General features: G+C 35.8%; 1 protein-coding gene across 24 annotated transcripts in view; it reads left to right on the top strand.

The window, feature by feature from the left end:
- Nucleotides 1–20,033, top strand: part of DST (dystonin) — a 469,784-nt gene that overhangs the window by 305,543 nt on the left and 144,208 nt on the right. For 23 of the 24 annotated variants that reach the window (XM_059178308.1, XM_059178298.1, XM_059178319.1 and 20 more), the window contains 15 exons: nucleotides 88–192; nucleotides 2,254–2,349; nucleotides 3,155–3,280; nucleotides 3,891–4,043; nucleotides 4,231–4,385; nucleotides 4,606–4,732; nucleotides 5,213–5,396; nucleotides 6,283–6,440; nucleotides 7,162–7,340; nucleotides 7,853–7,991; nucleotides 8,803–8,996; nucleotides 10,065–10,227; nucleotides 10,924–11,007; nucleotides 12,183–12,290; nucleotides 12,937–13,035. In XM_059178308.1, coding sequence (XP_059034291.1) covers nucleotides 88–192; nucleotides 2,254–2,349; nucleotides 3,155–3,280; nucleotides 3,891–4,043; nucleotides 4,231–4,385; nucleotides 4,606–4,732; nucleotides 5,213–5,396; nucleotides 6,283–6,440; nucleotides 7,162–7,340; nucleotides 7,853–7,991; nucleotides 8,803–8,996; nucleotides 10,065–10,227; nucleotides 10,924–11,007; nucleotides 12,183–12,290; nucleotides 12,937–13,035 — 2,070 coding nt within the window. Of the gene's footprint in view, nucleotides 1–87; nucleotides 193–2,253; nucleotides 2,350–3,154; nucleotides 3,281–3,890; nucleotides 4,044–4,230; nucleotides 4,386–4,605; nucleotides 4,733–5,212; nucleotides 5,397–6,282; nucleotides 6,441–7,161; nucleotides 7,341–7,852; nucleotides 7,992–8,802; nucleotides 8,997–10,064; nucleotides 10,228–10,923; nucleotides 11,008–12,182; nucleotides 12,291–12,936; nucleotides 13,036–16,842; nucleotides 19,564–20,033 lie in introns of all 24 variants that reach the window. The other variant, XM_059178318.1, reaches the window with a different exon arrangement.

Genomic DNA, 20,033 nt, shown 5'->3' with positions numbered 1-20,033 from the left:
AAGTATCGTCTTTGTCATTGAATGAAAGTTGTATCTCAGGTTTAGGTCTTTTTTCTAACCTTGCTTCTTCATTCTTTCTTACATTAGGAATTAATGAGAGAATTGGATCAAAAGGAAGAAAATATTAAATCAGTTCAGGAGATTGCAGAGCAGCTACTTTTGGAAAATCACCCAGCCCGACTGACCATTGAGGTAAGTCAGAAAGTATAACAGTCATGGTTGAATATTGACATTTGATGATTACTCTTCAGATTCTTTTATTGCTGATAAATTGAAAAATACAAATAAACTTTTATTACAGCATGGCTCAAAAATCACGTTTCTGACAAATCATCATGATTCTTGCCTTTAACTATCGCTTTCTCTAAGTGTGTCACCCACAAATCTCTTCCACTAAAGGTACCTTTGCTAACTCCCATGGCTAAAGAGATCTATTACAGTAAATATGAAGGCTCTTGACTTAAAAAAACTTTATTTTATTCCTGACTGTGATATTGTGCAACTGATGTATCCTTCTTGCCTCCCTCACCTGTCCAAAATGGGGCAGTCCTTCTAACCCATAGAGCTGTGTGTGAAGAACGGGACAAATAGTGTACTCTTACTTACTACAATTCTTGGTACATGTGTTCCCAGGAAATATTTGTTATTATTACTTAAAAATTTTATTCATGGCTGGTTTTGTGAGGTATATTGAAACAACAACCTGGCAAAGCCTTATGGCGTAGCGGACACATTTCAAATCCAGAAGTGGAGAACTGGAGTGGGATTTACCAAGTCTCCCATGTGGTAGTGGTGGTCTATTTAATTTTTAGTCCTATTATATACTAGGTAGAGTGAGTGACTTTCTAAATGTAGAGGGGGTTATATAGGAGCGAGAGGAATGTTAAACTCATGGTAGATTGCCAGAGGGAACAAATGGGGCTGTGCTTACAATGTGAGCTGCTTCAAGCAGAGGCATCTGATAATCTTTGTTCACTGCCATAGTACAAAAGATGACTGAAATTCTAGACCTCCACAGAAAGTTTTGGGAATGTTATATTTGACCTTCTTCATATATAGCCACAATCTTGCATGCCCATGAAATGCCATATGGGAAGTTAAAGACAGAAGAGTAGGGGGAACAGTAGGGAAAGCAAATTAGAATACTGAAGGGTGTATATACTTTTGTATGATGAGAAACTAAAAATAGAGTCTTCTTCAAGGTGGAGATGAAAACTATTAGGGAATATGATTATAGGCTAAGTATTTTAATGGGACTGGGTAATGTGAATGTGAACCTGATTACTTTTATGTAGAGATGTTAATCTAATTAACTAAAAGTTTCTTAAGGAATAAAATTAAGCCTGAGTCATCTTTACTATTCCATTGCCCTATTCAGTGTCTTGTGGGTACGTAGATAATATTTAGTTAATTATCTACACTATTTCATATGTTATGAAAAAAGAAACTAATAATCTAACAACACACAATGATATGTCTTTTATAGCCAATTTGCTGGAAGTAGCTTAATTTGAGGCCAAGGTAATATGGCTGTGATATGTTGCCAGGTTTCCAGTGCTGCATTGTATATTCCATTCCAAAAGCCTGCTTGAACGTAGCTCCACGTGAATGAGATTTTCCAAAAGGGGAAGAATGACAGGCTTACTTAAGATAGTCATTAAAGCATCTAGAGCTCCCTCTTCTGGAAGTCCGTGAATTGCATCTTAAATATAAAAGCGTGTCTTCTGTTTTCTTTAGGAAGTAGATGTTCTTTCTGTTATATTTTGCTCTCGTGAGAGATTTACATTGTATTAAAAATTCAAGTAAAAATATTTTAAATAAAAATTCTTAGTACTATGAGAATTACAATTCCAAAATTACAGTGATAAGGAATTGCATCCTGTCTTCTCCACTGTCCCCAGACCTGCCCCTCGCAAAAGACATCTCAGTTACCCCTCCTCTCCCCAAGAATTTCTAGTTTTATTTCTAGTTTTAAAAACAAAACAAAGAGAAAACTACAGAACCGTTTATTTTGGTCTGAATTTTTACATTTTTTTAAATTTTTAATTTATATTTAAATTTTTAGGACTGGCTTTGTGCAAGTAAGAACTCTTACATAGAAGGGGCACTTTGCTACCCTAATTTTCACATCTTACTGTTAGAATAATCTCATCATCTGTTCAGATAGCAGAGTTTTTAAGCCTTTAAAAGCTTTGCTGTGTATGTACGTCATCACTCTTCAGCTGGTTACAGTGGCTGTGTTTCATCCTGAAGGCATACCGAGCAGCCATGCAGACGCAGTGGAGCTGGATCTTACAGCTGTGCCAGTGTGTGGAGCAGCATGTAAAGGAGAACACTGCATATTTCGAGGTATACGAACAGAATCACAACATCTGCTGATGGTATTGTGATTTTGGTCTATTTACAGAAAGTGCCTTCCTGTTTATTAAGGACATGTATGTAACGTGTGGGGGAAATAAACTGAAGTATTTTTCTTTGTAGCATGTATGGGACATAGGTACTATAGGATCAATTGAAGCCATCTTTTCAGGGGGAAATCCTTTCAAAACCTTTAAAAATGTCAGAAAATCTTGATTTTATAAATGTCTTTTTTTTTTTTTAAGAGTTTATTTATTTATTTGACAGAGATCACAAGTAGGCAGTGAGGCAAGCAGAGAGAGAGGAGGGAGCAGGCTGCCTGCTGAGCAGAAAGCCCGATGCAGGGCTCAATCCCAGGACCCTGGGATCATGATCTGAGCCGGCAGAGCTTTAAACCCACTGAACTACCCAGCCACCCCTATAAATGTCTTTTATAAAGAGATATTTCATTAGAGAGAGCTCTTTTTTTTTAATTTTTAGAAGTTTTAAAAAATTGTTGGAATTTCTCTCCTGCTTAAAAATTATTTGGACCCTTAAGTAAAATAGAACTTCTCCCAAAATATTATAGGGCCAAAACACAATATAGATATAAAATTTAGATACTTAGTGTTTACTGATACTCACCCAGATTCAAGAGCTGTTTAGGTAAAGGAGTGATGTGACTATTACATGGTCTTGTGATTTTATTCTCTTTTCTCTCATGAGGGCTACACAGGACTCTGGTACTCCAACTGGACAACTCTCTGCTTTACTGGCATTTGATATACACTAACTGCCAGTTTTCCTCTTCTTACAGTTTTTCAATGATGCCAAAGAAGCTTCTGATTACTTAAGGAATCTAAAGGACGCCATTCAGCGGAAGTACAGCTGTGATCGATCAAGCAGCATTCACAAGCTGGAAGACCTTGTTCAGGAGTCAATGGTACTAGTACAGAAACCCATGCATTTCATCAGCTGTGTATAACAGGATTAGATTAGTATTTCTTTATACTTATATGTGTGCAGAACTTTGTGTTTTTTGGGTACTCCTGATATTTCCATCTCATTCAATCAAAAAAGCAGTTTTAGTATTTTTTTGGTACCAAGTACCACAAAAGTGTTTTTTTATGTGATTGCCTCAATATTTTAAATATTTTGACAGTGGGGTGTGTGTGTGTGTCTGAGTTTAGTCATTCACTTCACAAATAACTGTAAGCGCTTTTATATCCTAGACACTGTTTTAAGTACCGGAAGTAGAGCAGTGAGGAAGACAGACAAGAATCCCTACCTTACTGGTGCTTAAATGCTAAAGGGGGAGCAGACCATAAATATAAATTAGTGAAATATGTAATATAGTGATAAATGCTAGTGAGGGAAAAAACCATCCAAACAGAACAAGGGAAAAGAAATCCAAGAGAGGGAGGAGGGGAATTGAATGTATAGACCAGCTAGGTTGTCAGGGAAGAATTTTATGATGAAATTTTATTTGTGTTAAGCCCTAAAAGAAGAGAGAAGTCTTTTACTTTTTAAAATCTGTCTTTTTTATTTCTTAGGAAGAGAAAGAAGAACTTTTGCAGTATAAAAGCACAGTAGCAAGCCTGATGGGGAGAGCAAAAACAATAATTCAGCTGAAGCCAAGGAATCCCGACTGTCCACTCAAAACTTCTATTCCGATCAAAGCTATCTGTGACTACAGACAAATTGAGGTATTCTAGAAATAAACCAGTTTCTGTCATTATTCTTAGCTTTTTAAAAATGAAGTCCTATTGCTGACCAGTGGTAAAGTTTTCTACTTCAAAAAAACAAAACAAAACAAAATCCCAAGATTGGGTACGGTAAAGGGTTTGTCAACAGTGATCTCATTTGGTTATTCTTTTCTCCATTTAAAACCAGATAACCATTTACAAAGACGATGAGTGTGTTTTGGCCAACAACTCTCATCGTGCTAAATGGAAGGTCATTAGCCCTACTGGGAATGAGGCTATGGTCCCCTCCGTGTGCTTCACAGTTCCTCCACCAAACAAAGAAGCCGTTGACTTTGCCAACAGGTTTGTATGCATTTGCTAAACACATAGAGCTGAGTTTGGAGGCTTGCTGAAGGTTAAAGAAACAATCAGTACTTTGTCAAGGCCCATAGGATCAGAAGAATCTGGAACTAGTAAACTTGGAGTAGTTTACAAACAGGAAGAAAAATTATAGCATGTTTTCAGAGGGAGTGAAAAGGCTTAATCAAGTGTTTGGTTTGTTTGCTTTTTTCATGTATTTCAGAATTGAGCAACAGTATCAGAGTGTCCTGACTCTTTGGCACGAGTCTCACATAAACATGAAGAGTGTAGTGTCCTGGCATTATCTCATCAATGAAATTGACAGAATTCGAGCTAGCAATGTGGCCTCAGTAAGTATGAATCAACACATCAGCCTAATCTGTCCAAGAATGTGGGGCACTCTGTGGGTGCAGTTTGTATTTGTTCCAGAATAGGATGGAGTCCAGCAGATCCATGCTAATATTTATCCATTTAATAAATATTTGTTATATACCTGCCATATATAAGGCACTTTCCAAGAATGGGGGAATCTGGATATCCCATATTTAATTCAGTGCTTATTACATTTTGGTAGGGAGATAGGATGTAGTGTTTGGACTTACAGGGATGGATATAGTTTGATTTCATTTTTTGGTGTTTTATAGTCTCATTTTTCCTTATCTATTAAAACTTGAAATTGTTAATAAAAATAATTTCAAATCGTTCTTCTATATATGACTACTAATACAAACTAACATACACCAGAAGACTCTAACTTAGGATCTTTCCCATTTACATTTAGTTCTTAGTACTATGATCACTTGCTTACATGGATCCTTGATCTTCTTTAGATAAAGACGATGTTACCTGGTGAACATCAGCAAGTTCTCAGTAACCTACAATCTCGTTTTGAAGATTTCCTGGAAGATAGCCAGGAATCTCAAATATTTTCGGGCTCAGATATAACACAACTGGAGAAGGAAGTTAATGTATGTAAACAGTATTATCAGGAACTTCTTAAATCAGCAGAAAGAGGTAAAGCATGAGAATCCTTGTGTTTTTTCCCCCATAGGTGTTTAGTCTAGGTTCTTTTCTGCTCAGTGAGAATCAGTCTTTGGTGTGTTATGTTATCCGCCTATGATGGGTGCTGGAACATTAGAAGCACTTGTGAGGTAGGAAGCTGCAAGGAGGGGTTCGTTTATTTCTAAATGATCAATTAATAAAAAGATGCCAACTAAATATTATGTGACAAGCTGTGAATTCTCAACACATCTCCTTTTTAATATTACTGTTTTGCAATGTAATGTTCAGAATAATCCTTTAGTTTTTGAAAAGATTCAGTTATTTTTCCATGTACCAAACCTGGGAGGTTTTTTTTTTTTTTTAAACACTTGATTTTTTAGAGCAGTTTGAGATTCACAGCAAAATTGAGAGGAAGGTACAGAGATTTCCCATGACCAAACCTGGATTTTTTACAGAGGTTAAGTTAAAGGAGAAGATTTTGTCTAGTTAACTTTTGTTAAATATAGTTTCTTCTGGACTCCTTTGATATTATTCAGAAATAAAAATTTCATTAGTAATCTATTTAAAAAACTCTTAAATATTAACAAATTCTTTACATTTCATTTCTAAGCATTTTTTTAAATTTTAAAGATTAATCTGCAGCTAATGTAATTCAAATTTTTGTGAACATATAACAGCATAATATATTACTCTCCTTGGACATCATAAATCAGAAATTGACACTTAGAATAGTATTAGGAAGTTTTATTAAATGTTCATAAATTGTAAGGTCAACTTTATTAAATTTCATGTCCTTAGCATGGGATTGTGGTGATGACAGGTAACCTTAGTTTGTCCAGAACAACGTCCAGAAGACAGAAAACATAGTGTTTTCTCAACATTCTATTTACTTTGACAGAGGAGCAAGAGGAATCCGTGTATAATCTCTACATCTCTGAGGTTCGAAACATTAGACTTCGGTTAGAGAGTTGTGAAGATCGGTTGATTAGACAGATCCGCACTCCACTGGAAAGAGATGATTTGCATGAAAGCGTGTTCAGAATCACGGAGCAGGAGGTGAGATTTGTAAATGGGTTGGAACAGAATTAATTGAAGATAAATGACTGTCTCAGTGACCTTCATTGTTAACTCCAGTGACTTCTCATGTGCTCAGCTTTGCCTAGTGGTCCCTTTGTGAGTTCTGGTTATGTATTTATTGCTTATCATGAACTACATGAGCTACATGAACTACATGTAGTTCATGATAAGCAATAAATACATACATAATTCATACATTCATAATACATACATAATACATACAAAATTGCAATATCAGGTAAGGTATACCTTACCTGATATTGCAATTTTGCATATAAGGTATACCTTATATTGCACATAAGGTATAAGGTATACCTTATATGAAATACATACATAATTCAATACATACATAATTCAGTTCTGCCTTTTACTCAAGTAAATGCAGAAACGTGCACCCTTTCACCCACTGTGATGGAGACTCTTGAGGTTTCTCACAGTGAAAGCGGGTATGTTTGTTGATCATCAACTGAATGCAGAAGCACTAAGTTACATGTTTGTGCCCGAGGACATGGGCAGTAAAAGTATTACTGATTATAAAACTGGAATGCTATGGCTTAGCTTCTTGATAAACAGAAAGTAAAGAATATATAGCTTTTTAAGTCAGCAATTATAATATAGATTGGTTTTTTAAAACTGTTTTAAGAAGGATACCCCATCTGGAACTATAGCCTAATACCTATATTTATTCTTTACTTTATAGAAACTAAAGAAAGAATTGGAGCGACTTAAAGATGATTTGGGAACAATCACAAATAAATGTGAAGAATTTTTCAGTCAAGCTGCAGCCTCTGCATCAGTTCCCACCTTACGATCTGAGCTCGGTGTGGTCATTCAGAACATGAACCAAGTCTATTCTATGTCTTCTACTTACATAGAGAAGTATGCTACCTCTGTCGTAGTATAAATTTGCTTCATGCAACTGTCATATTCATATGTACATATAAATATAGATATGCTGTTCATTTAAAAACATTCATAAAAATGAACGTGTTTTTCCCTTTTTTGTATTAATAATATTATCTCTGGAGTTATTATGCTTCATGTTGAAAGGAAATGGGTGTCAGAGATTAGGGCATATGTATGATCTTTCCACATTTTGCCTGTGGTGTCAATCCCTCAGCTGTTGTAGCCTGGTGGATTGGTCTAAAAAAGGGTTGAAAGAAGACCACCGTACCCTGAATCTCTTGCAGAATCTGCTGGGCAGGGTGTGGATTAGAGCACTCGCCCTCCATTAAGAAGAGACTTAGCTAAATGTTAATCTGGGAGTAAATGTGTCTGTGTTCCAAACCAAGAAAGGGCTATATCATGCTTAGTGATGTGCGTCAGGACTGTATTACTGGAAGATAAACAGTTAAACTAATAGGAAACTATTGTTGCATTCTCTTTTTTAGACTGAAAACTGTTAATTTGGTGTTAAAAAACACTCAGGCAGCAGAAGCCCTTGTAAAACTCTATGAAACTAAACTGTGTGAAGAAGAAGCAGTTATAGCCGATAAGAATAATATCGAGAATCTGATAAGTACTTTAAAGGTATGTCCCTCCCTTACAGCAGCAGCATTTGCTCAGATCATAGTCTAGAAGTATTTCTCTAACACCTAGATCTTTAGACATGAACTAGCAAATATCTTAATTTGAATACATTTATATCCGTTTCATTTCATATCTCTATGTAGCCATAGCTTAGTGTAAATAAGTCATTTTTCGGAGAGTTCTCCTCATTTGAAATCTGCATCTCTTTGTAGATAGTAGCTTTTTATAATTAATTCATGTCAGCAAAAGGAGCTGAAACTGAAAGTTTCTTTTAATGGATTCTCTCACTGAACGAGGTGGTTATTTTAAGACATCAAGGAAGTAAGTAGTGGAGTTAATTCAGGAAAGGAAAAAGTCTGGTAGTTGTACTCATCTGTATTAACATTTCTACATATAAAGCATTAAGTATGGAATTACTGCAAAGTTGAGAAATTATCTCATTGATTTTTAATGCATGTATTCATTTTCAAACAATGGGATTAGTAGATGTTTAAGAAATAGGCAATTAAAAAGACTTACTGAGGTAGCAAACTTGCTCATGAATATATTTTGTTTTATTGATATGAAAATTCTATTAGGCTCAACTTTATAAAATTGTTTTTTTAAGATCAAAGTGCAGTCAAAAGTTGACAGTTTCATATGGTTTAGCCCAATATATTGTTTTCGTATATGAAAGATAGTCTTTCCTTTATCTGATTTTATATCAGTTATTTGTAAATAAATTGTAAAATCAGGTAAATAAATGTAAATATGTGTTTACATAGTGAGTGGTTGACGCATTTTATAACATTCACCAATTAATGTATTTTAGCAATGGAGATCTGAAGTAGATGAAAAGAGAGAGGTATTCCATGCATTAGAGGATGAGTTGCAGAAAGCTAAAGCCATCAGTGATGAGATGTTTAAAACATATAAAGAACGGGACCTTGATTTTGACTGGCACAAAGAAAAAGCAGATCAATTAGTTGAAAGGTGGCAAAATATTCATGTTCAGATTGACAACAGGTTAGTATCCTTTTTTGTTCAGTTTCAGCAGAGAGTTGTTAATGTTTATCCTTGTATTCTAGGTAAAATCTAAACTTACTAGGTTTTATAAAAACTCCCATATACAGTATATATATATATATATATATATATATATATATATATATATTTACCTTATATATACCTATAGCAAAACAGTAAATTTTAAAATAATTATTTTTCAACTCTGTGTTGTTCAAACTGTTGATGTAGTCTGACATTTGTATAGTAAGTCTATTTGCCTTTTCTGAGGAAAATTGTAACCAACTTAAAATATTTAACTAACCTAGATTTAGTAAGAGCATGGATCATGTGTTTCACAGGGCTGTTTAGAGCAATCTGTACTAGACCTAAGAAGTGTGAGAACAATTGAAATGACCTGATGTTCATTTTAATTGAGGATACAAGAGGGTTGAAATCATTCATCCAGTGACCCAAATAGAAAAGCAAAAGGAAACGGGATTTTTTGTGCTCATCTTATTCATTTTAATGTTTATTTTAATGCAAATAAAGTGCTTTTCTAATATAGTGCCATTCTTAGCAAGTAAAATTATGTTCAAATATATGTTATTAAATCTCTATCAAGTACACATTATGTAGATTTAATGTAGAGGTTTTAAAATTACAGAAACAGATATTTTCATTTAATCACAGTTCCAGGAAGTACTCTCTGAGTCTGCATTGGACCCTCTGTTGAATTACGTTGTCATTATTTCAAAAGTGAATTGCCATTTGATACAAGCTTTGGGTATTTAAGGCATGCTGATAGATCATAATTACGGTCAAATTTCCAATTTTCCTGATGTTTAGCTAGTCTGTTAGGCTTGGACCTGGAATAATCAGTATCACTAAATTGCACAAATCCAGGAGCAGAGTATTTATATGCAACTTCAGCCAGTATGGAGTGCCCTTGGGCCTCAGGGAGCTTAAGCCTAGAATTCTTTCACTTATCGCTGTTGTTACAGTGAGTGCCTTGCAGTACAGTCATCTCGTCTTTCCTCTTAATGGATACTGTTGGAAACTGTGACTCTCTTGTTTTTATTCTCTAAGGTTACGGGACTTAGAAGGCATTGGCAAATCACTGAAGTACTACAGAGATACTTACCATCCTTTAGATGATTGGATTCAGCAAGTTGAAACTACCCAAAGGAAGATTCAGGAAAACCAGCCTGAAAATAGTAAAACTCTAGCCACACAGTTGAATCAACAGAAGGTAAGTAAAAACAGTTTCTTATATGCAGGTTTTGTCTGCATGTGGTCAGTCATCATCCTTATCTGCCTTCACCTCATTAAAAGAAAAAGTCCGCAACTATTTAGAAGAAGGTAAAGAGTAAATCATAAGTATTAAAATCCTGTAATTCAAATTCATCACATACTTCGATTTCTTGAAAGTCAGTTTTGAAAGTATAAGAAATAAGAAAATAGCATGTTGGGACAGTGTTCAAATTTCGAATGGTCATTTAATCATAGATATGGAAATCATTTTAGTACTTTGCTGGCCACAATAGTTTTGTGGGATCCCAAATAAATAAAAACAGTAGTGGTAAAAAATTGGACAGTCACATTTGACAAAGAATTGAATTCTTTGAGATTTTTATTCCATCCTAACAAGACAGTAGTGTCTAGTTTTGCTTTGATCAGGAGTGGGTGGGGGCCAAAGCCTTCAAATCTACTTTTGATTAATTCCTGTGGAGTTTAGTAATTTCTGTGTTGGAAGCCACCTGAGGGTGGGTCACTTATGTGGCTTAATTCAGAAATTTGTCATTTGCCTTATTACATATTAAGTGCAAAAGGCTAAGGAGCTTTACTGTTAAAGGGCATGGCTATTTCTTAGTTCCTGAGCACCTTAAGTGGCTAAAAAGCATAGAGTTCCCTTGTTCTTTTTCTTCTAAACTTTATGTGTTTATAGATGCTGGTGTCCGAAATAGAAATGAAACAGAGCAAAATGGATGAGTGTCAAAAATATGCAGAACAGTATTCAACTACAGTGAAGGTAAGAAGATTCAGTTACTTCCATCAAATTTACTATTTAGATATGTGATTCGACAATATACTTAGAAAACAGGAAGTTTCTGCAAGTCATTTGACTCTGTGAAACAGTGAAAACAGAGAATCTTCCTGGGAGCCCTGTGACACTTATCTCCTAATTCTCTGTGACATGTGAGTCACACGTCAGCCTCTGCTTCATTCATCTTCTCTCCATCACAGACGTGCACAGCTGCACACACACATGTCAGAAGAGATATGTAGCTCTGAAATTGGTTTCTTACCACTTATCTCTCTCTCTCTCCTTTAGCATCGCTAGAGTAGTCCCTGGAAGAACTTGACTTTCTTAGGAGACCATTCACATGTCTAAAGCTGTTAGGCATCCAGATCTGAAGTTCCATTGCTTGGCCTGGTGAAAGGGAGGCTGAATATAACTAGCATATTGTAACTAAATGTTTCCATGAGCTTCTAAAGAGAATTAGGAAACTTTTCTGACCACCCTAGATGTTTCTGATTTTTATTGCCACATTGGAAACATCCCAGGATTAGATAGTTTCCTAAGAATGTAGTTTTGTAGTAATTTTTAAAAGTTACTTAGTGACAATGAATTTTGGAACACTGAGAAAAAAATTAAAATAAAAAAACACACAAAGAATAAACTGGTGGCTGCCAGAGGGGAGGTGGGGAGGGGATGGGTGAAATAGATAAAGGGGATTAAGAGTACACTTACCTTGATGAGCACACTGAAAAATGTATCAAATTATTGAATCATTATGTTGTACACCTATAACTAAAATAACACTGTATATTAATTATATTTCAATTAAAAAACACCAACTGGAAATTCTAGAACTGCCAAAACACAGTATCTGAAATTTTCAAAAAAATGAATTGAAAAGAAAAGTTAGTCAGTGACACCTGGGAGTCACAGCAAGGAGCATGGGGCTCCTTGCTCAGCAGGGAGCCTGCCTCTCTCTCTCTCTCTCTCTCTCTACCTGGTGCCACCTGCCTGCTTGTGCTTGCTCGCTCGCTCTCTATCTGACAAATAAATAAATAAAATCATTAAGGAAAAAAAAAGTTACTTAGTGAAATCAGGTTCAGTTTCTGTGCATCAAGCCACTGTAGAATGAAGCATTAATGCTTTGCTTTAATTAATTTAATCTCACCTACTCTGTTATACAGGACTATGAGTTACAAACAATGACCTACCGGGCCATGGTAGATTCACAGCAGAAATCTCCAGTGAAACGCCGAAGAATGCAGAGCTCAGCAGATCTCATTATTCAAGAGGTAGTTAAAGTGCAGGGAAGAAGAGAGGGGATATAGAAGAGAGGAACAATACCTAAAATATTATATTTATATATTTATAAGTGGTAGAGTACACATAATAGGAATTGTACCATTTTAACCATGTTTAAGTGTGCAGTTCAATGGCACTTAGTGACTTTACATTGTTGTGCAAACCTGCTGTCCATTTCCAGAACTTTCTTCCTTGTCTCCAAAAAGAAACCCTTACCTAAAGAGTGCATTTTATTGAGGGTTGTAAAAAAATCCTTGGAAGAGCTTTATTCAAGATTAATTATTAAGGGGGTGGGGGTGAGCCTGGTGTTGGGTATTAAGGAGGGCACGTATTGCATGGAGCACTGGGTGTGGTGCATAAACAATGAATCTTGGAACACTGGAAAAAAAAGATTAATTATTAACTGCAGAGAATAACAAATGTACTTTGTCAATTAAATTTAGAGGAGATTGTTATTTGATACGGTTTGTACAGCAGTAAGTAATAAGCCCATTTCTACCTATTTGCCATTACTGGGCAATTGTGTATTTTACCATCACAAAGGCTATTTAATGTTACAGTTATTAATCAATGTTCATCAAACTCATTTAGAGCCACTGGAGATTATGTTTTTATTGTTTATTTCATTATTTGCAGTTCATGGACCTAAGGACCCGATACACTGCTCTGGTCACCCTCATGACACAATATGTTAAATTTGCTGGTGATTCATTAAAGAGGCTGGAAGAGGAGGAGGTAACTATGAACCACTAACTTAAAGGAACTACAATATGTTTGGGAAAACAAAAAAAGTTTTCATGACAAATTTACATGGATGATGAGTTATTATTTAATTAGGCAATTACAGTGAAAAACAGTAGAGGCCTAGGATTTTTCTGTGTGTTTTTGATTCACTCCAGCAGGAGAACTTTGTTTATTTTCACTCTAAGATGCAGATATTATTAAAGTTAATGTCTGAAATGGCTCTATTTAAATCATGAAATGTTGGCAGTTTGGCAGGATTTTTTTCAGTTTTCCTATATTTGAGAAATATACTTCTTTTGAATAGTATAATTACTACTATTAAGATGACTACAGAAATACTACTTAAACACGTTGGTTTTATACATTTTAAAGTAATTTACATTTTCAAGGATTTAAAACATAAAAGCCATTAATTTAGAAGAGGCAGGGTTTTGTATAAAATGATAGTACTTTAAGAATTGTGGAGTTTTTTGTTTTATTGTTTCCCAAAAGGTATGCTGTATGGTAAAAGACCATTTAAGTACCATTATAATTTGGAGGATTTCTGTGCTTTAAGTCTACATTTTAAAAATATGTTTAGAAATAGTTATTTATAAAAACTATATTGTCATAAAAGGCTATTGTATTTAATTTTGAAGAGGTTATACTGTGCCTTATTATCTTGAATTGTTTCTATTCCTAACCTCAGAACAGACAAAAATAGTAGACAGAATGCTAAAATAAGTAGGTTGTGGGGCATTAGCCATTTTAAATTAGACTGTTCTTGAACTTCTGAAGATGATTATACTTAGTGTAACTTCATATAACAAGAGAACTAAAACAGTAGTGGTATCTAAATGGTGTTAACTTTCTTATTTTCTACCTGAGTCACTATTTTAGTCTGTTCCGAATTAACAGTTTCCTGCAATGAAATCACTAACCAAGCTAATTGCAAGTCTTTATAACAAGATTCCTTTGTGCTTAGAGAGGAGAACCACAGAATCTGTGATCAAATAATTGCTATACATCTTTCACCTGTAAAAGAGCATCTGTAATTTTTAAAAATATTTTTAGTTTTTGAGAGATATGATTCCACTTAAAATGCTATGTAGGTCTTTTAAATTCTATATTTAAAAATATGCATTTTCAATTGTATATTTAGTTAAATATAAGCTAAGTCCTTTCCCTCTCTTATAGTGTATCTCTGGTTGCACATAAATGAGCCACTTCCCTTAGTTTATTTGATGAGATAATATACTAAAGTTGATGGAACCAAGAGATTTTTCAAAAAGCCTGGTATATATAAAAATTATGCTTTTCATCCTTTGAAATATAAAAGGTTTATACTGAATTGAAACTCAAAACAAGACCATGCAGAGACAATAACTTAAAATATATAAGAAAACATTACTGATTGGAAATTCACCACTAAAAGATCATATTAATGGAATGTCTCATATAAAAATACAGAGCTCAGTTTTCAGACTCGAGAGTAGTATTCCTGAAACTGAGTCTGCAAAGACTTGTATTGGAAATCTTGGTCTGAGAGCAGAAGTTTTAATAATAAACATAAAATCAAAGAGGGATACAAATTAATTTGAGAAGAGGAAACAGAATTATAGAAATGGTAGTTAGATGGGTAGATTTTCTAATCTGTGATGAGAGAAAAGTACATCAAAAATTAATTGATGAGATCAAAGGACAGGGTGTTTTTCTGGGGGAATAGTTAGAGAAACCTTGAGGAAGTTATTTTTATATGAGTAGATTTGAGATCTAAGAGAAAGAAAATCAGCAATTGGATTAAATTACTTCTAGTAATTTGTGTGGTATTTGCTAAAACATTCAGACTTACCTAGACAATGTGAGATGATTAACAATCACTAAAATGACTGTAATTAAGTACTGAGGGTTCAATAACAAAAATTTTTTCCTGAGAGAGTTTTCATTTTTCTAACCTCACAGCATGAAAGAGAAAAAGTGACAACTTAGTGACAGCTTAGTGACATCTTAGTGACAGCTAAGTTTTAAGGGAGTTTTGATAAACAATTGAGAAAGACCCAATTAGAAATTAACTCAAAAAATACTGAAATATAATGTTTAAGCAGGTAAAATGCTTCAGTGTCACCAGGAGTTCACCCTGATAACAAAATAAAATAGAGCTCTAATTTTTGCAGGTTGTGATGAAATTTGTTTTTATATGAACTCTTATTATGGGAAACCATATTTAGCTTAGCAAAGGAAACAACTGAAATTCATATTGAAATTATTGGGGATCAAAAAATTAGAAGAAGCAAAGTAAGGTATATAGTTTGTAGTATAAATTAAATTCTTGAAATTCACCAGAGCCTCTCAACAACAACAAAAAAATCTGCTATCTAGAATAATTTCTCTACTCCTGTTTACATGGTTCTAATTATGATGATCTTGAGTTGGTGATATGAAACTAATAATCTTACGGTATTAATAAAAAAATTATGTTGGAATTCTGCACTAGCCCTGATCATGTAGTCCTCTCGTCAACACAGAGTGTAGTCCTCCCAGCTGAGATTGATTCTTCTATCAGTTGAAAAAATTTTTTTCTTACATTTTATTCTGTACATTGGAGTTGACTCCTTAAGTATATTTTTACAAAGATTTATGTTTAACAAATATCTTTATATTTATGGAGTATCTAAAGGTACTTGTCAAAGTGGATTTGTATAAGGCATATCATTAACAACAACAACAAGATCTGTGAGTATATGAAGCACACCTTTTCTAAAGTGCCCAGGGACTATACCTGCCTTTGCATTAGCAGCTCTGATTATCATAATTGTCATAATATGGCAAGTATAAATAAATAAGGAATTCAACTTTAGAAATTACACATTTTTATATAATTTCCCTCCTTACCCATATGAGGTATTATTTCTTGACTTGACTCTTTAAAGTGGTACCAAAATTCTATATTTTGTTTCTTTCACTAAATGAAACAGATGTATCATTTTATTTTTATATATATTTTTTAAAATATTTATTTTAGAGAGTGAGAGAGTGAGCATGAGTGGGAGGGGTAGAGGGAGAGAGATCCCTCAAGGTGCCTTCCCACCGAGCACCTAGCTGGAAGCAGGGCTGGATCTCACCACTCTGAGATCATGACCTGAGTTGAAACCAAGAGTCAGGTGCTCAAATGACTGTGCCACTGAGGTGCCCCCCATCCTTTTCAAAGATTTATTTGTTTATCTTAGAGAGATAAATATTTTAAATCTCTGTTGGGCTAAGTATTGAAAATTGAATTTGTAAGTGTCATTCGGTTCCTGTATGTTTTTAGCTTGTAAGATGGAGTTGTGTGGGAGAGTAGGAAGGGGGCTGCTGTGAGTTCTATTCCCCATTGGTCCCTCACCCATTATGTGAGATTTCAAAACTCACATAATTGACCTCTCTGTACCTCAGTTTCCTCATCCATAAGGGGTTGGGGTCCTGCTGTATCTTTTGTAAGATCCCTCATTTCTTGCTGTCAAATCCTGAGCTAGCTAATTTTTAAAATAAAATTATTCCTGAGACACCAAAAAAAAAAAAAAAATCATTTGGCCTAGCCAACATGACACGAAAGGGGTTTTGTTTTGTTTTTGTTTGTCCTCTCTCACTGCTGACTTTCTGAAGCTTTGTCTCTGAAGAAGGTGGTGGTGCCGGTGGCAGTGCTGGTGACGGGAGTGGTGATCGTATTTGTTCTGCTTTTGGTTTCCCTTGTTTTTATAAGCATTTTCATGAGCATCGCTTCAGGTTTTTAAAGACAAATTTGAACAGGACAGGTTTGATGCTTGTAAACATCTCTTGTAGATTAAAAGATGTAAGGAGACTTCTGAACATGGGGCATATTCAGATCTGCTTCAGCGTCAGAAGGCGACAATGATTGAGAATAGCAAACTTACGGGAAAAATAAGTGAGTTGGAGAAAATGGTGGCTGAACTAAAGAAACAAAAGTCTCGAGTAGAGGAGGAACTTCCAAAGGTCAAGCAGGCTGCAGAAAATGAATTGAGAAAGCAGCAGAGAAATGTAGAAGACATCGCTCTGCAGAAAATCCGGGCTGAGAGCGAAGCCAAGCAGTACCGCAGGGAGCTGGAGACCATCGTGAGGGAGAAGGAGGCTGCAGAGCGGGAGCTGGAGCGGGTGAGAAAGCTCACGTTGGAGGCCGAGGCCAAAAGAGCGGCGGTGGAAGAAAACCTTCTGAACTTCCAGAACCAGTTAGAAGAGAACACCTTTACAAGAAGAACCCTGGAAGATCATCTCAAAAGAAAAGATTCCAGTCTCAATGACTTGGAGCAACAAAAAAATAAGTTAATGGAAGAATTGAAGAGAAAGAGAGACAATGAGGAGGAACTCTTGAAGCTGATAAAGCAGATGGAAAAAGACCTCACGTTTCAAAAACAGATAGCAGAGGAGCAGTTAAAAGAAAAGCAGAAGATCGAATCGGAAGCAAGAAGAAAAATAAGTGAAATTCAGTATTCATGTAGAGAAAGTGTGTTGCCACAGGCCACGTCATACAGAGGAGTCGCAGGTCTTCAAAGAGAGCAGGACAGACAGAAAACAGAGGAACTCAAGCAGCAGGTTGATGAGCTAACAGTCGCCAATAGAAAGGCTGAAAAAGACATGAGAGAACTGAAGTATGAACTTAATGCCCTTCAGCTTGAAAAAACTTCATCTGAGGAAAAGGCCCGTTTGTTGAAAGAAAAATTGGATGAAACTAATAACACGCTGAAGTGCCTTAAGTTAGAGTTGGAAAGGAAGGATCAGGTAGAGGAAGGGTATTCCCAGCAACTCAGAGAACTGGGTAGGCAGTTGAACCAAACCACAGACAAAGCTGAGGAAGTCATGCAAGAAGCTAATGACCTTCGGAAAATAAAGCACAATTATGAAGTGGAATTAGAATCTCTTCAACAGGAGAAAGGGAAACTGCAAAGAGAAGTAGACAGGATCACTAAAACCCATGCTATAGCTGAGAGGAATATTCAGCATTTAAATTCACAAGTTAATTCTTTCCAGGCTGAGAAGGAATCCTCTAATGAAAGAATACGATTCTGCCAGAGAAAGTCAGATCATCTCAAAGAACAATTTGAGAAAAGCCATGCACAGCTGCTTCAAAATATTAAAGCTGAAAAAGAAAATAATGAAAAAATCCAGAAGCTTAATGAAGAATTAAAGAAAAGTAATGAGTGTGCAGAAATGCTAAAACAAAAAGTAGATGAGCTTACTAGGCAGAATAATGAAACCAAGTTAATGATGCAGAGAATTCAAACTGAATCAGCAAACGTAATTTTAGAGAAACAAGCTATCCAGCAAAGGTGCGAAGCCCTGAAAATTCAAGCGGATGGTTTTAAAGATCAGCTACGCAACACCAACGAACACTTGCATAAACAGACAAAGACAGAACAGGATTTCCATAGAAAAATTAAATGCCTAGAGGAAGACCTGGCCAAAAGCCAAAATTTAGTTAGTGAGTTTAAGCAAAAGTGTGACCAGCAGAACATCATCATCCAGAACACTGAGAAGGAAGTCCGGAGTCTGAGTGCAGAGCTGAGCGCCTCCAAAGAGGAAAAGCGACTAGGGGAGCAGAAGGTACAGCTACAGCAAGCTCAGGTGCAGGAGTTAAATAACAGGCTGAAAAAAGTGCAAGACGAACTGCACTTAAAGACGATAGAGGAGCAGATGACCCACAGAAAGATGGTTCTGTTTCAGGAGGAATCAGACAAGTTCAAGCGCTCAGCAGAGGAGTTTCGGAAAAAGATGGAAAAGTTAATGGACTCCAAAGTTATCACTGAAAACGATATTTCAGGCATTAAGCTTGATTTCGTGTCTCTTCAGCGAGAGAACTGCAGAGCTCAGGAGAACGCTAAGCTCTGTGAGACAAATATCAGAGACCTTGAAAGACAACTTCAGCAGTATCGCGAGCAAATGCAACAAGGGCAGAATGTGGAAGCAAATCATTATCAGAAATGTCGGAAACTTGAAGACGAGCTGGTAGCCCAGAAACGTGAAGTCGAACGTCTGAAGCAAAAGATGGATCAACAGATAAAGGAGCACGAACATCAATTAGTTTTGCTCCAGTGTGAAATCCAAAAAAGGAACCCAGCCAAAGACTGTCCCTTCAAACCAGATTTTGAGATGACAGTAAATGAGTGCCAGCACTCTACGGACGTGCCCTCTAGGACTACAGGGCAGCTTCACCCTGCGACCCGGTCTCCTCTGCTGAGACGGAATCAAGACCCACAGCCTTCGGAAGAAAAATGGCAGCATCGGGGTGTTGAGCAAATACCAAAGGAAGTCCAGTTCTGGCCGTCAGGGGGTCCACTTGAGAAAGAGAAAAGCCAGCAGTGTTACTCTGAGTATTTTTCTCAGACAAGCACCGAATTACAGATAACTTTTGATGAGACAAACCCTATTACAAAACTCTCTGAAATTGAGAAAATAAGAGATCAAGCTCTGTACAGTTCCAGACCACCGGTTAGGTATCAAGATGGCAAGTGTGAAATGGACCTGGCGAAACTTTTGGCCCCTTTGGAGGTATACTCTGGTTTCTGAGACCTTATCAGTTACTTCATGCCAAGTTTCCTCTCTTATTTCCTTTCTCAGCTAGACTAAAACTTTTTAAACAATGTTTAAGAGATTGGCTCTTTGTAGTTCTGACAAAATTATGCTGTAGTTTTCTAGGGATTGGCTTGAATCTTTACTACAAATTCTCATTCTTTAGTTTTTAAATGGCTGAGATTAAATACATAGATGTAATAGTGTTACAGTTATATTTATGGTATTATGTTCTGAAGAATTTTTTTTTTTTTTAAAGCTAGAGAAGCTAAGCAGTTCACTTTAATTTCTGAAGTTTCTTTGGACAAACTTCATCTCAAGTCTTTTTAAAATGTACCTTTTTAAAAAAAATTTTATTTTTAAGTAATCCCTGTACCCAATGTGGGGCTTGAACTTACAACCCTGAGATTAATTTACCCATGTCCTACCCACTGAGCCACCCAAGCGCC

The sequence above is a fragment of the Mustela lutreola genome, chromosome 6 (genome assembly GCF_030435805.1).
Source record: "Mustela lutreola isolate mMusLut2 chromosome 6, mMusLut2.pri, whole genome shotgun sequence".
NCBI lineage: Eukaryota > Metazoa > Chordata > Mammalia > Carnivora > Mustelidae > Mustela > Mustela lutreola.
This window is presented reverse-complemented; position numbering and strand designations above follow the sequence as displayed.